At 43.9% G+C, this 14,940-nt stretch overlaps 1 protein-coding gene across 4 annotated transcripts in view; it reads right to left on the minus strand.

Moving 5' to 3' along the window:
• Positions 1-240: 240 nt before the first annotated feature.
• The window catches only part of TFAP2B (transcription factor AP-2 beta), a 29,279-nt gene continuing 14,579 nt past the window's right edge, over positions 241-14,940 (minus strand). For 2 of the 4 annotated variants that reach the window (XM_064146704.1, XM_064146705.1), the window contains exons 4-8: positions 10,020-10,088; positions 9,536-9,755; positions 6,888-7,006; positions 4,150-4,291; positions 241-915 (exon numbers count right to left, since the gene is read on the minus strand). In XM_064146704.1, the coding sequence (XP_064002774.1) occupies positions 615-915; positions 4,150-4,291; positions 6,888-7,006; positions 9,536-9,755; positions 10,020-10,088 (851 nt within the window). In that variant the 3' untranslated portion in view covers positions 241-614. The remainder of the gene's footprint in view (positions 916-4,149; positions 4,292-6,887; positions 7,007-9,535; positions 9,756-10,019; positions 10,089-14,940) is intronic. The other 2 variants (XM_064146706.1, XM_064146707.1) reach the window with 1 other exon arrangement.

Raw genomic sequence — 14,940 nt, forward strand, 5'->3', positions numbered from 1 at the left:
AAGGAAAAAAAACCAACAGCAAATCCAAACCAACCATAAACCAAAACTAACAGCAAGACAGACCGTGCAGCTCTCGAGAAATTAAAGCACTGACACCAAAAACGTTTCTCCGATTTCTTCCAATAAGTTATTCATTTCTTTCTTTTATTATTATTATTTATTATTATTATATTCCCTTCCCTCTCTCCTCCCTCCCCCCCCCTCCCCTCCCCCCCAAAATCATTATTTTAAAAATGTGAAAGAACAGAACTTGGGGGGAGGGGAGGGGGAAAAAAAAATATCCTGGTGGTTGTCTTCACATGTTCCTGGCAAGAGACTCTGGACCACTGGTCTTGCGCCATTGTGCTCCTCTGATCTTAAATTATTGTCTGTTATCATCATCATCATCATTATTATTATTGTAGTTATTCTTATTATTATTATTTTGTCCTACCTAATAGAATTCATCCAAAGCCCAATCCAATGTTTTTAAAGCTAGAATTAAAAGCGTTTTGCTTTCAAAGATTATCTCTCTCTCTTTCTTTTCTCCTTTTATCTTTCTTTTTTTCCTTTTTCTTTCTTTTGTTTGTTTGTTTGTTTGTTTGTTTTCCTCTCTCTCTCTCTCTCTTTCTCTCTCATTTTCTGTGTTTCTCTTCCTTGTCTCCAGTTTTACTACCTGGTCCTTCGCCAGATGTGTGCCTGTTAGCAGTGTTGTTGTTCAAGAACATCTTGTCCATGCCTTTGAGAGCTTCAGTCAGGTAGTTTTGAAGGGCTGTGAGGGCAGCGCAGATAGCAGGGGCCCCAAAGCCGTGAGTGATGAGGCTGAAGTGAGTCAAGCAGCTCTGAATGCCCGGTTCCAAAATAGGGGTGGGCCTGCTGTTTCCAATGGGCGTCCTGTCCTGGGCCAAGAGATCTGTAAATTCTTTACAAAGTTGCCTGCACCAGAGAGAGAAAAGCAAAGAGAGGGAGACAGAGAAGGGAAAGCATGGTTAGGCTCATCTCACACTTCTTCAAGACAGCCAAGGCTGAAGGAAGGGGCAGCTTCGGGCCAAAGCTGATCCCAGCCTTACAGAATGGGACCTTTTAGTCACCTTCCTTTCCCCTACAGTGCTGAAGTACTGCTCCTGGTGAGCTCCTTTCTCAGGATGTTCCTCAGGAGAGAGGTTTCTGCAGCTGCAGGATAACACCGTGTCTGGAGGCAGAAATCTCTGCCACAGTCAGAAGGGTGCTTGTGGGGGTGTTTAGATTGGATACCAGGGAACATTTCTTCACTGAAAGGGCTGTCAAACATCGGAACAAGCTGCCCAGGGAAATGGTTGAGTCATCATCCCCGGAGACATTTAAAAGGCATAGTAGATGTGGCACTCACAGACATGGTTTAGTGGTGGACTTGGCAGTGCTAAGTTTACGGTTGGACTTGATGGTCTTAAATGGTTCTTTCCAACTTTAATGATTGTGTGATGCTGAATCAGTGCGAAAACTCAGCTGTGCTTGGTGGCTTTAGAAACAAGCAGGCTGAAAGTGAGATGCACCATTAATCTGCCAAACACCCATCCTCCTGCAGGCCTAACGCCTGGTCAAAGCAGCTCCCACCAATGCTCTTCATGGAGGAAAGCAGAACCGTGCCCTGAGAGTTACAAGGTGGCACGGAACATGACGCAGGGAAGGGCACCCTCTGCGGCTGCTTAGGCTGGGCCACCTCGCTAAAAAAGATCAGGACTTTGGAACTCTGTGTCAGCTTAGTCACTGCACAAAGAGCAAAGCCAGCATTTGCTGGTTTATCTTAGGGCAAGGCATCCCAATTAACACATCAGAGTTGACACCTGGCTCCTGTTTGTTTGTCCACACCTTTGAAAAATTCATTTTGATTTTCCCACTGAACTCACACACACTGCTCTGGTCCAAAAGCCCTGAGAGCCAACAGGTGCTCAGGCAATGTGGAAACCCTGAGGGCTGGTGAGATCCCCAAAGAAATGGCTTCTTTGAGACAGATGTCTACCCAGGGACTGGAGGAGAAAAGGACAGAATAAAAGGGGGGATTTTTTTTGTTTGTTTTTTAAACGGAAAGTAAAAAAGTAAACCCTTAAAAAAGAGATGCAGCTCTCATCTCTGAAACTGTCTGAAATCCCCGGCGGGTTAAAGGTTTCAGAGGGTGGGGAAAGATAAAGGTCTACTTATATGTGTATTATCCATTAAGAAAGTGCAAGAGAGGAAACTTTGAATTTGGAGAACAAACAGTAACGAGTCCACCGTTTTACATCTTCAAAGACCAAAGCAGGGTCTGTGAGCAATTAAAGTTCTGGGACATTAATATCTTCTGACCCTGCGGAAAAGGGCAATCAAATTCCAATCACGTCTAAAAAACATCTGGACAAATTTGAGCAAATGATTTTTCAACCCTCCATATATTTCTTTAAATTACACTGTCATCAGAGGCAAGCCACATCCCAGAGCATGAAATAAATGAGGGCTGCTTGGCCTGGTGTGTTTTTTTTTTCTTGGTGGGGTTTTGGTTGGAATTTTTTTTTTCCCTTTTGCTTTTTTTCTTTTTCTTTCATTTTTTTCCTCTTTTTTCTTCTTTTTTTCTTTTTTTTTTCCCTTTTTTTTGTTTTGTTGTTTTTTTTTCTTTGTGGGTTTTTGGTTTGGTTTGGGTTTAATCTAAATAGTGGGGCTGGGTGGAGCCACGCAGCACCCACCACTGCGGATTCGAGCATACTGTGAAGCATCCAGTTAGTAGCCTGGGAGGCACAACCGAGTGTAAATCATCACACATAGCACATCCACTGAGAAAGTCCTGAGGGAGAGATACAGGTTGGGGGGGACCAAACGGAGGTTCATTAGCTGTACATGATGGGGAGAGGGGGTCTCTTTCTGCTTCAGGGGGTTTTACTGACTTGGGTTCTTTCTTTGGCTTTTTTTCCCTTTTTTTTTTTTTTTTTTTTTTTCTTTTTTCCTTTTACTTTTTTTGAGGGGAGGGAGAGGGCAGAAATCAGATTTTTTTTTTTTCCCTTTCCTTCTTTCTCTCTCTTTCTTTCTTTCTTTCTTTCTTTCTTTCTTTCTTTCTTTCTTTCTTTCTTTCTTTCTTTCTTTCTTTCTTTCTTTCTTTCTTTCTTTCTCTTTTTCTCTCTCTCCCCCTTCCTCTCTCTTTCTTTCTCTCTCTCTCCCTTCCTCTTTTTCTCTCTCTCCCCCTTCCTCTTTCTTTCTTTCTTTCTTTCTTTCTTTCTTTCTTTCTTTCTTTCTTTCTTTCTTTCTTTCTTTCTTTCTTTCTTTCTTTCTTTCTTTCTTTCTTTCTTTCTTTCTCCCTTCCTTTCTCCTTTCATTTCTTTCTTTCTTTCTTTCTTTCTTTCTTTCTTTCTTTCTTTCTTTCTTTCTTTCTTTCTTTCTTTCTTTCTTTTTTTCTTTCTTTCTTCCTTTCTTCCTTTCTTCCTTTCTTCCTTTCTCTCTTTCTGGCTCCCATTCTCTCTCTCCAGTCCCCTTTCTCTCTCTCCAGTCCCCTTTCTCTCTCTCCATCTCTCTGTCTCTTTCTTTCTGCCTTCCTCTTTCTTTCTTTCTTTCTTTCTTTCTTTCTTTCTTTCTTTCTTTCTTTCTTTCTTTCTTTCTTTCTTTCTTTCTTTCTTTCTTTCTTTCTTTCTGTCTTTCTTTCTTTCTTTCTTTCTTTCTTTCTTTCTTTCTTTCTTTCTTTCTTTTTTTTTTCTTCCTCTCTTTGTCTCTCTTTCTTTCTCTTTCTTTCTCTCCTTCTATCCTTCTTTCTCCCTTTCTTCCCCCTCCCTTTTTTTTCCCATGTTTTGAACTAAACTATACAGGAAAAAAAATCGCAGGCAGAGAGTTGTGTGTGAGCAGCAGAAGGGGGACAGACAGACAGACATGCCGTGGAGGCAAAGTAAAGACTTTCGGTTTTGTAGGTAAGGGTGGCTTGGAAACAGTGTACACAGGGGACAGTGGCTTACATCCTCTGTGGGGACCGCGTGTGTTGACAGAAACCCCACTGCTGCGGAGGGATGCGGGGCCTCTAGTGTCTGCCCTGCTCATTGGGCGATATGAGCATCTTTGCTTCCCGTGAGGCCGTTGTCATCTAGGAACTTTCAAAACGAGTCCAGGGGAAGGGCACAAAGAGAGGAAGGATTTTCCCGAGGGGGGGGAGGGGGGGGTGTTAGTCACATTCGCACTCACTTTGTAGCAAGCAGCATGTTTTTCCTGGAGTGGAGGTCGCTGGGGTCCGTGTGCTGTCTGTTCAGATACTCAGAAACAGCTTTGGCTGGGAACTCTGTTTCGCAGATGTACCCAAAATCCCGAGCTAAATGAACGGCCTCACCTAAAGGGATGAGAAGGACATTAACACCTCCGGGCACCGGCGGCCGCGGGCTGTGCTGGTCTGAACGCCGAGGGACTCCGGACTACTGCCCAGCGCTCCGCCGGGAGGCACCAACCCTTTTGGGCCGTCTTTACAAACCTTAGACAGTCTCTTGAGCCTTAAGGACAGGCTTCAAGAATGGGTTTACCCTGCAAAAGCCCTGTTTTGGGGCGGGGTAGAAGAAAGTAGTTGGGGCTGACTTTTAGCTGACGAGAATTTGAAATGATGAGATTTGTCTTTGCAAGAGGACACTTGCGGCGGTCCACCCGTGCAGCTGATGGTGAACAGTGGGAGGAGTACACACACGTCTGCATAGACGCACACACCACATCCCCCCCACACACACACAGAGACTTTCACATTTCCTCGGCCAAAAAGAAAAAAGGAAGAGAAAGACCCCCGAAAGACAGAGGACTCTAACTTCTCTGCGGAGCAGAGGATCCGTTCTAGTTTCAGATCACTGCCCGAATTTGTACAAACGTGGCCACAGTGTCAACATGACGTCACTTCTTGTGGGACTTTACCCAGACCTTTGCTTACATACACACAGAGCACTCGTGTCATTATCGCAATTACAGACATTAACGCCACATCTGTACAGTTACGGCCGCCTTTCGTCCGATGGAAGTTATCCATCCACCTCTGACCACCATACAAGAGGGTTTCCTCTCCGACCAGTAAAAAGATAGCAGCCAGTGGCAACTTTGCTTTTCCCCCTTGAAAAATAATGCTTATTCTAATAGTCACTTCTCCTGCCTGCCTGGTTTCAGGTTTCTCGCCTGCAGAGGTTCGTGTCATTCAACTCCTACTGATGTACTTTACGCCACAAGAAGAAGACAGTAGCTACATAAAGGAGGAAAAGAGGAGAGGAGGGAGAAAAGAAGAAAAAAAAAAGACTCTAGGGGGATTCCACCAGATTATAGCTCAGCCCCTCCAGAATAAAGCATTAAACCCTTTAAAGCACTGCCGGAGGGACCAGGGAGATTTCCAGCACGCAAACCAGATATATCTAGTAACTTCAGGACCACATTATTTTTAACGATCAGGAGTTGCTTTCCAACGTCATCTTCTGCTTTCCAAGGCTTCTCGCTAATCACCAAACCGTTAATGAATGCGAAAGGGACCAGACGCAGCTCGGAGAGTCCCCGCCGCTGTCACCCCCCCCCAGGCACAGCTCCGTAAGGCCGGCTAGGGCGGGTCGGAGCGTTTCTGCTGCCGACGGCACTGTGAACGCTAAAGCCTGGCTGGTGGCAGAAGAGAGGATCAGCCTCCAGCAGGTGCAGCTTATTCCAAAAGCAGGGAGCTTTCCCAAGATAAACTGTTGATTTGTGCGGAGGTCGGAGGAGAGGAGGCTGATGTCCGCCTGAGATGTCCACTCCACACACTTAACATAGATCACAGCTGCACAGCCTTCCGAACCTCAACCCAGCTTCGAGCTGATTTGGCTGGAAGTAGGCTGCGCCCGTTCTCACACCCGCAGAGAGGGTGAAGCTTCACTAACCCCGGTGATAGAGGGTAGCTGTCACACCCGAACTGCTTCCCGTCTCTTACAGCACAACCCTATAGCCATAACCTGTGCTATGCTTTCCACACTCGGCATAATCCATGCGCAGGTATCAGGAGGACCTCCCTTCCATCAGCCCTTGTCTTTTTGGGAGTCTGCCTTCAGCTCTACTTGCGGTAAGGTCTTATCACTCCCATGGCCCAATCAAGAGTTGAAAAGTTAGTATCTAGCACAAATGTTTATGCATACTTCTATGCAGATAAGATAAGTGGATTATTTATACCCCTCTCGGTGTGTATGTATAATGCAGATACATTTAATTCATAATTGCATCCGTACTATTCGGTTATGGGTTTTGGGGGAGGGCCAACTTCTCTTGGTGCAAACACACACACACACACACACACACACATCCTAAACATGTTAGTGGCTCTGAATTTTACTTTTCAATGCGGTAACAAGAAATCAAAGGCACCTGACGAGCACCAAAATGACATTAGTTGACTTGAAATTATATGGAATTTCAGTCCCTCTCTCCTTCCTGGGGAGTAACTTGTCTCTGTTCAGTTCTAGGCTCCTTAAGATAAACCACTCTCTGATACTCTTAATTTCTTTAAAGGAATAATATATAGAGCGAGAGAGTACAATTTTTCCTCATTGAGCACCCTATGCTGGCCATAAATAAACTCAGAAGGAGAGAATTATCCAGAGGATGGAGCAGAGGTGGAGTCGGATAGCACAGGCTGGCAACGAGGACCAGAACTGCCCCTCAGAGTCGCACTCAGACACACACATACAAGCGCATACACAGCCAGCAAGAGGTACCCTCCAGTTAGTGACTTCATTTTTGGGATGGGATCTTTTACCGTGACGGAGTTCATCCTAACCCGCCCTAAATTCAACTTTGCAAGCTTTTCCCATCTCATCACGACAGGTGGGGGTCGGAGGGGGTCGGACTGGGGGGAGGGTGTTTGAGGAGGTGAGGCTGGTAAAGCAGGAGACAGGAGTTCAGAGCAGGCAAAGGTGTGAAGAGAGCTGCAGCCCTCGGCTTACCTTCCACCAGGGACGTGAGTAAAGTGACATTTGCGGCCTTACGCCTGCCGGCTGGTAAATTCAAACCGATTTTTTCTAGCCTTTCTCGCAAAGATCTCCCCCCGTTTTTCGATTTGGCTCTAGAATTACAAAGAAATTAACATCGCGATTAACCTCACAGCGTTCCTGGAAGAAACGTTTAGTCTTGTGCAGTTAGTGGTGCCTGGGAGGGTTTTTTCACTCGGCGTTAAGGACTTTGTGGGTGTTGGTTTCTACTCGGGTTGGCTGAGATTTGTTTAATTTCTCCCACGGGTGGGAGTGGGGATGAATCCACTCTTCACTCTATCCAAGGAAATCAAATCATGGCAGATAGCAATAATTAATGGAAAACGTTCTGACGTAGAGAACGAATGGGTTCCTACTCCATGACACTAACTCGTATTAAGATGGACTGAAAAGATGGATAGAAAGGTTGAGAAGGAGAATTAAATCTTCAGGTTATTCCAGGAAGGAGACAGAAGGGGAAGAAGAAGCAGAAGAAAGGGAGGGGGAGAGTCTAAGAGGCTCGAAGGGAGAATATGTGTGCCTGTAGATAAAGGAAAGAGGAGGAAAATATTTATTAAACCATGGCATGCCTGTGTGTGAGTGTGCGAAAAGGCGATGCTGAGAGGAAGAGCTCACCTAAAGGCAGGGTCCCTGAAGGGAGATTTGAATATCTGTCTGGACTACTGATAAGGGCAATAAAAGGGTGAGTGAGCTATAGGTGGGAAACACAGAGGTATTGTTAGAACGCCCATACATATGTAAAGCCCCAGGGATGGATCTTGCCACCTGCGAAATCGGGGAGAGTTTTGGCACCTATGATCAGAGTCTGTCCCAAATATCTCTTAGTTACTACTTACATTTTTTTTTAATAATCAACAGTCGTACTTAGGGAAGGGAAACAAAACAAACAACAACAAAAAAAACAGCAGAGAAGCCAGGCTGGCGTCCCACTATTTTATATCGGAGTAAATGGGGCTGCATGGCAGAACGGCAGCTTTCTGTATTTCACCTGCCTCGAACAAAAAGCTTGTTTAAAATTTAGATGGAAGATAAGAAACTGAAGTCAGCAGCCAGTGATTCTGGCTTGGGCCAGAAATCCACCGAAGTTCAATAATGATGTTTCTTTACCTTGATAATCATATTTTCTTCCTGCTCCATTTGTAGTTGTACAAAACGAGCAGGCAAGTTAGCATCTGTAAGCAAAAAAAATCTCTGCTGCTCTCCCTGGCAAGAATGGCAACTGAACAAAGATTACAGGCATTCACGTGGAGCAGCATCTATTTTAAGTGCCCCTCATTCTCACGTGTATTTTCGGGTGACTGACATCATGTAGCAGGACTTTCCTATTCCACTCCAGACACGGAGCTGAAGCCCCTGACGTTGTCATACATTAAAAGCCAAACCAACACCCCCCCTCCCCCCAACCCCTCTCCCCCCAAAACTCCCCAAAACACAACTTATCCTTAAAGCACCTCAGAATCAGCGTTGCCCAGCTACTATTTCCTCCTCTAAGGACAGGAACTTTTAAATATGATCTGAAATGTAGTCAGGGTGAATTTATACGCATTTGTTCTTGTCTAGAAGCCATGTTTTGTTTTGTTCTGGTTTTCCCCATTCTGGCGTATACCTCGCGTGTAAAATTAAGTCTTATCCTCTCTCAGCTTTCTATTGGTTTGAGTGAGCTGTTACCTCACATCATATCATGACTTCTTCCCTGTTCTGACCAGAGACAGAGCCTTAGCTCACCTTTCTTAGAGATAAATCACACTGACAATGCACAGTTCCTCAGTCTCTGTCAGTGAGATAAAAGTCTTTCTCCCTGGCAGTCGTTCCACTTGCTGACCTCGGAACCTAAATCCTCATTACTGGCACCCGAATTCACCATTTCTCTGTTGATAGGATGATGGCAACCAGGCCTCTTCAGGTTATCCCTTGCTCCTTACTTTCCTCTGTACCAATTATGCTAACTATTTTAAGGTCATTAGTGGGTGATTTGCACGAGGGTTAAACAACAAAGGCCTCAGGATCAGCCATGAGTAATTCCTCTATTAACCGCTCTAGATGAAGCACTAAGTTTCTGACTTTCAAAGCTATCTGCTGATGGCTTTCCTTTAGCCAGGTACTTACCTACCTCACAGGTTGCCTATTAATCTCTTGTTAATTTCAGTGTCTTGTGCGTCAGCATGTTAATCGCCTAACTGTTATTGTCATATAGAGGAGGGGCAGCTAAGAAAGCCCTGGAAATACATTAGGACCTGAAACACTCTCGGTTCCTCCTGCAACATCCCACCCCAGCATGCTCCGAAGAACATTTAATGTTGCCATTCTCTAAGAGGTGACTGCTGGGAGGAGAAGCAGCGATAGTAACGGCCTGTACAAGGCAGAAACTGTCCCTGTCTCAGTTCCTTCACCTGCAGGTTCTTTGAAACCGCACAAGGCCACATCTTCCCCTTGTCCCCATCCATTCACCTCAATGCCCAAGTCCATCATATTTCCACCTTATCCTGAGCTTACACAGGCGTGCTATGGAAATAAAATCCACGGATAATGGCAATCACTCTTACCAGCTACCAAATAGTTCTGGTGCATGCACAGATGCTCACACACTCGCCCCGGCCTCTTACCTTCTAAGTACTCCTCCTAGGAGAGATGCGTTCAGACACTCGGGAGGAGAAAGGCGCCTTTGAACTTCTCCCACAGTTACTTTATACTTTGAAGTTGAACTAAGCAAAGACAAGCGGCCGGGTACAGAGCAAAAAACCTCTCCGGTATTGACTGAAATTCCACCCAGGAAGCCATCTTTATTCATCATCAAAGAAGTAACAGATTTTGGAGGAACCGGAACTGGAGAAAGAAAAGGGGAAGAGGGGAGAGAGAAACCATCATGCCGTGAAGGGGCAGTAGATAACCACAGTCTCTCTGACATGCACAGAACAGCAAAATGAAAGGGGATTTTGAATCTCTGGCTACCTCCAGCAACATAAAGGGTGCTGCTCCCCCAACATCTAGACACCTGCTCCACGAATGATGGATGGAGAGAAGGGTGGTGCAGTACAGCCTCTATGCAGGGTTTGATCATTGGGAAATAAAATACATATTGGCAAGCACCTGGCAGCTTTCGGGGTTGAGCCTGTGTCAGAGCCCCCCGATGCCTTTTGTACAACGGACAGCGCCTTTCTGGAGGGGAAAAAAAAAAGGAACATTTACTTTCGTTTGGCTAATGTCTCCATTACTTCTAAGCTGAGCCAGGAATAAATTCACTACACGAAGGGAGTTGCTGCCTTAAATAAGTATCAAGGCTGGAGGATACAGCAACCAGAAGACAGCTCTGTTATTGCTTTGTGTTTTTATTAAGTCTGGTTTATGAAATAAAATGAGTCTTTTCCTTCAGAAAAAAAAAACCAACTGAACACCAGGAGGAAAAAAAAGAGAGAACGAAATCTGGTCTAAGCATGGCTTTCACCACCTTAATCACATTCTGCTGTCCATGAAGCAGTAGGAACTCTGCTGCCCCTGAATAAAGCTGATCTAGTTACTGTAACATATATTTAAAGGTACTTACGGGGGGGGCAGGAGGGAGAGGGGAGCAGGAAATCAGAACAGGATAATAAAGAGAAACACAACAAAACCAAACCATGTTATTCTGTCTACCATAAAATGAACCTTTTTCTCTCTCTCTCTCTGAGAAAGTAGCGAGGCTATTTTAAGAGCAACCAAGGGGATTATAACGAGAGAATTCCTATAATAGCAACCAGACACGCTCAGAAATAAACAACCCAAACTGCTTGAACTAAAACTGAGAGCAATCCCCCCCCCCCCCCCCCCCCCCCCCCCCCCCCCCCCCCCCCCCCCCCCCCCCCCCCCCCCCCAGTGACATGAATTTTGTTTACAAATGAACTTAAATGGGCCCCTCATAATTGTGTGGGACTGTTATGATTTACAGCAGGTGCTCTAATCAATCAGCCAATCGCTTTAATTTATAGGGAGCCTCGCTGCATTCTCCCAGTTGTTTCATTTCTGCAAGTAATTGATAACAAACCGTACTTAAGGTATGTTTTATGCAGGAGTTAATAAGAGCTGACAGCTGCTACTGCTGCTTCCTCTCAGAATCGTGACAACACGCCTTCCCTGATAGAAAATATACACTGGAACCGAGGTTCTCTTGCTCGTGGTAGAGTCCTGACAGAGCAGTGGGCATGTTTTAGAAGAGCAGACTAATTGATTACACACTCTCCTCGAGCAGATACTACTTCACAATCTCCCATTTCCACTCAATCAATTGCAAAACCAATTCGGCAAATAATGGGGTTCTATTACGCACATATGCCAGCTATTTAGGGAGTTATAATACATGTCAGTTAAGTCATAAAACCTCTGTTTATTTGCAACGTATCTGCAGAATCAAGCCATTAGGGTTGAGGGGATATTTAAGTCGTCTGGAGCTGCTAAACAATAAGATCGGGTATCCTAATATATTACCAAGTGCTAACTACTGGGCAATTGCCAATTTTATAACCTCGGTGCATGGAATAGACACAACCGTGTTTCACTGGTTTTATTACAGATCATTTCCTACTGCCAGACCAGACCCCCACAATAAAAGCTCTATAACAGCTAAAAACCAAAAGGCATGTCGATTTTAGATATACATATTGCTTCATATGCCTTGTATATAGGCTCCAGTATAAACAAATTATTCGGAGTGGCTTTACTTCAGGGAATGGGCGAGCGAAATGGATTCCTATTTCTCTATTATTTTTAGTTAGGCACTTTATGCAGCTCATAAAGGCACTTTCAAATAGTTTGACAACAGCGCAGAACCAGTTATAAAAGAGTTAGAGGCCTGCTTCTGCTTTGCTTGCTGTTAATAGGATTACTTTTCTCATTGATTCTACAGGAAAAGAGTCATTTGAGTTATCAGAGGTAGTATTGGAAGACAAAAAGAAGAGAAAAATCATTCTTCCCCCCATTATACACAGATATATCACTTATCTCATGCACTGTGTTCTGCAACATCATTCAACTGAAGCCATCAAGGAAAAAAAAATAGAAACAAAAATTAAATGAGATTAAAGCTACCAGACAGATTTTCATGACTGGCAATTTTTACTTTGGCTAAACACAGGGGATCAGCGGTTGGAGTACACCTTTATAGTGGCTATATTTAGTGACCAGTTTATCAGGTCACTGTCCAGTGAACTGAGAAATTAAACAAGAGGCAGCAATTCCACAACCATCTGATCTTAGTCCAAACTCACTAAAGAGAGAGGAACCTGGGCAATGCTTAACTGTGCCTCACCCCACTCTCCCTGGCCTTTCGGAGCACTCATTACATTAGTTAACCTTTGAAATATGGATTTTTCACCTGCTCACTGGTGCTCCTTGCCTTTTTTCCCTCCCTTGCAAATTGCTTTTGGAAAGCACACTGGCTCCCTTCCCTGCTATGCTGGGAGCTCCTTAGCTTTTCCTCCTACCGCCGCCTCCCTGAAAAGGGCCATATGAATGTACTCATCAGTTGAAGTCTAATTTAAACCCTAAACCCACGTTAGAAGCTTACCAGGCGGTGTAAGCATATCTATTGCGATTTCATAGCTTCAGAGAGTTGCAGCCTATCTGGACTCTGTATCTTCTGTAAATTACCTAATGCTGCCTTAAAAAGTGTTTGCCATGGAATGAATTATCTCTATCTATATCATATCTGTGTGTTTATCATAGCTATAGCTTTTCAGATAGAGCTCAGACATTGCTAGGGATAATATAACATGGAAGTTTCAGTGGGTGGAGAGACACACACATCCATGTGTGCAGCTGCATATGTCAGATCGTTGCCGTGTATGTAAACAAACTGCAATGCAAAGGATGCTCAGACAAATACAGCTCAGACATTGCTAGGGATAATATAACATGGAAGTTTCAGTGGGTGAAGAGATGCACATGTCCATGTGTGCAGCTGCATATGTCAAATTGTTGCATATATGTGAACAAACTGCAATGCAAAGAATGCTTTTAGCCAATGTCAACTTTCCCAGTTGGTATGGGATTGCCATAATAAGACAGAGCATTGCAGATGTATATAGAGAGTCTCCCTACCACTTCAGCTTTAGCTTTATCCCATTACACACAACATGTGATTTTCTTGCACATCCAAGCTCTGTTTGCTGTGTATATAGCAATCACAAGTACATAATTCCCCCTCCCAAAAATCTTGACTTTCTCCCTTTCTTTCTTTCTCTTTTCCTTCTTTCCTTCCTTTCTTTCTTTCTTTCTTTCTTTCTTTCTTTCTTTCTTTCTTTCTTTCTTTCTTTCTTTCTTTCTTTCTTTCTTTCTTTCTTTCTTTCTTTCTTTCTATCTCTCTTTCTCTCTTTCTCTCTTTCTCTTTCTCTCTTTCTCATTCTTTATTATTTTCTCTATTTCTTTATTCCTCTTTCTTTTCTCTTTATTTCTCTTTCTCTTTATTCCTTTCTTTCCCTCTTTCTCTTTCTCTCTCTTTCTGTCTTTCTTTTTTTTTTTCTCTTTCTCTTTCACTTTCTCTTTATTTCTCTCTTTCGCTCTCTCTTTCTTTCTTCCTTTCTTCTCCTGTGGTTACTTCCAGCCTCATTGCCATTTCTCCCCCTTCCATTTCTCTTCAGCTTATCAATAAACTGGGAGAGCAACAGTAGCCGCTTGATTTGTTAGTAATTATAAGCATACTGTTCCTGCAAACGGGATCTCTAGATGAGTGAGATCGCTTTAAAACGACAGCAGGAAATGGTGGGGAAATGGAGCATGGCGAAACTCAGCATGAAGCTTTCAGTTCTTTACATGTTTACAATTTTCTGTGCATACATTAAGGCTTAGGCTTTTGGGGGGGGGTAGATTTTTTTTGTGTTGGTTTTTTTTTTTTCTTGCTGGGTTTTGGTGGGTTGTATGGTTTGGGGTTTTTTTGGTAGTGGTAGTTCTCTGTGGGGTTGCTCTCCAAAAAATGCGTGGAAATGTTAATCATAGAATCATAGAATCAACCAGGTTGGAAGAGACCTCCAAGATCACAAACTCAGAGGCACAAAAGGAAATTAAAATCAGAGAGCATTTGGGTAACGCTAGAAATGAACAAATAAACGAGCCAGTGTTCTGAAAATAGCTGAGCAACAAGGCTTTAAGCTATGGAGATCACTGCAATAATCCTGAGGAATAACTGGATGCTGAAAAGTCAATCCAACATTCATCAGAATAAATATATCCTATATTTTTTACTAACAAACGTCATGGAGCAATACAGGACCACTCAGCTATTAAACCGCCTTCAGATCTCTCTCTCTCTTTTAATAACCTGCCTACTGAGTCTCAAAGAAGTGCAAAGTTCTTTGTCCATTTTAACAGCAGGACTTTGCTGTAACAGGCGATTCGGACTGATTAGACAGCCAAACCCAGAAAATTCGAGGGCGCTGCCTTACCCACGGACACCGAAAGAGCTGGTTCCTAGTTTCATTTGAATGAATTAATACAGCGAGTGTATATTCATGTCCCTTTCCCTCCCGTCCCTCTCGTCTCCTCCTCTTCCGCCCTCCCTTTCCTCCACCGCAATCTCTTTCCCTTGAAAGCCGGCACTAAATTTCAAAGAAGCGAAGTGTATTCCCTCGAAATTGTTTTGCATCCAATTAAAGGGAACGGCAAGGTTCAATGGGTAATCCAGGGAAAAGCACGAAGCTGAGTGGCAGCGAAGCAGCATCTCCGATTCCCAGATCTATCACCTGAAAAGCTGAGGCCAGGGTGGTTTTCAGTTAATCATTTATCCGGATACTCCAGGAAGGAGCGGGAAGGAATCTCATGCTGTACTACTGAGAGTTAAGATATCTCCTTTCATATGCGTCTTTAAAATTGCGCTATCAATAGTGTGTGTTTGCAAGGGAACAATGAATTAAGGTGTTAGGGTTAAAGTGGCCTTTCGGGCTAAATCAGATGGGAGGGTGCAGGCAGCCGTCAGAAACTGCTGAAAGTAAATAAATACATCAGGATAATTTTAAGGTCACCGACTGTGCCCCAGAGTCAGGAA

This window comes from Pogoniulus pusillus, chromosome 7 (genome assembly GCF_015220805.1).
Source record: "Pogoniulus pusillus isolate bPogPus1 chromosome 7, bPogPus1.pri, whole genome shotgun sequence".
NCBI classification, from domain to species: Eukaryota; Metazoa; Chordata; class Aves; order Piciformes; family Lybiidae; genus Pogoniulus; species Pogoniulus pusillus.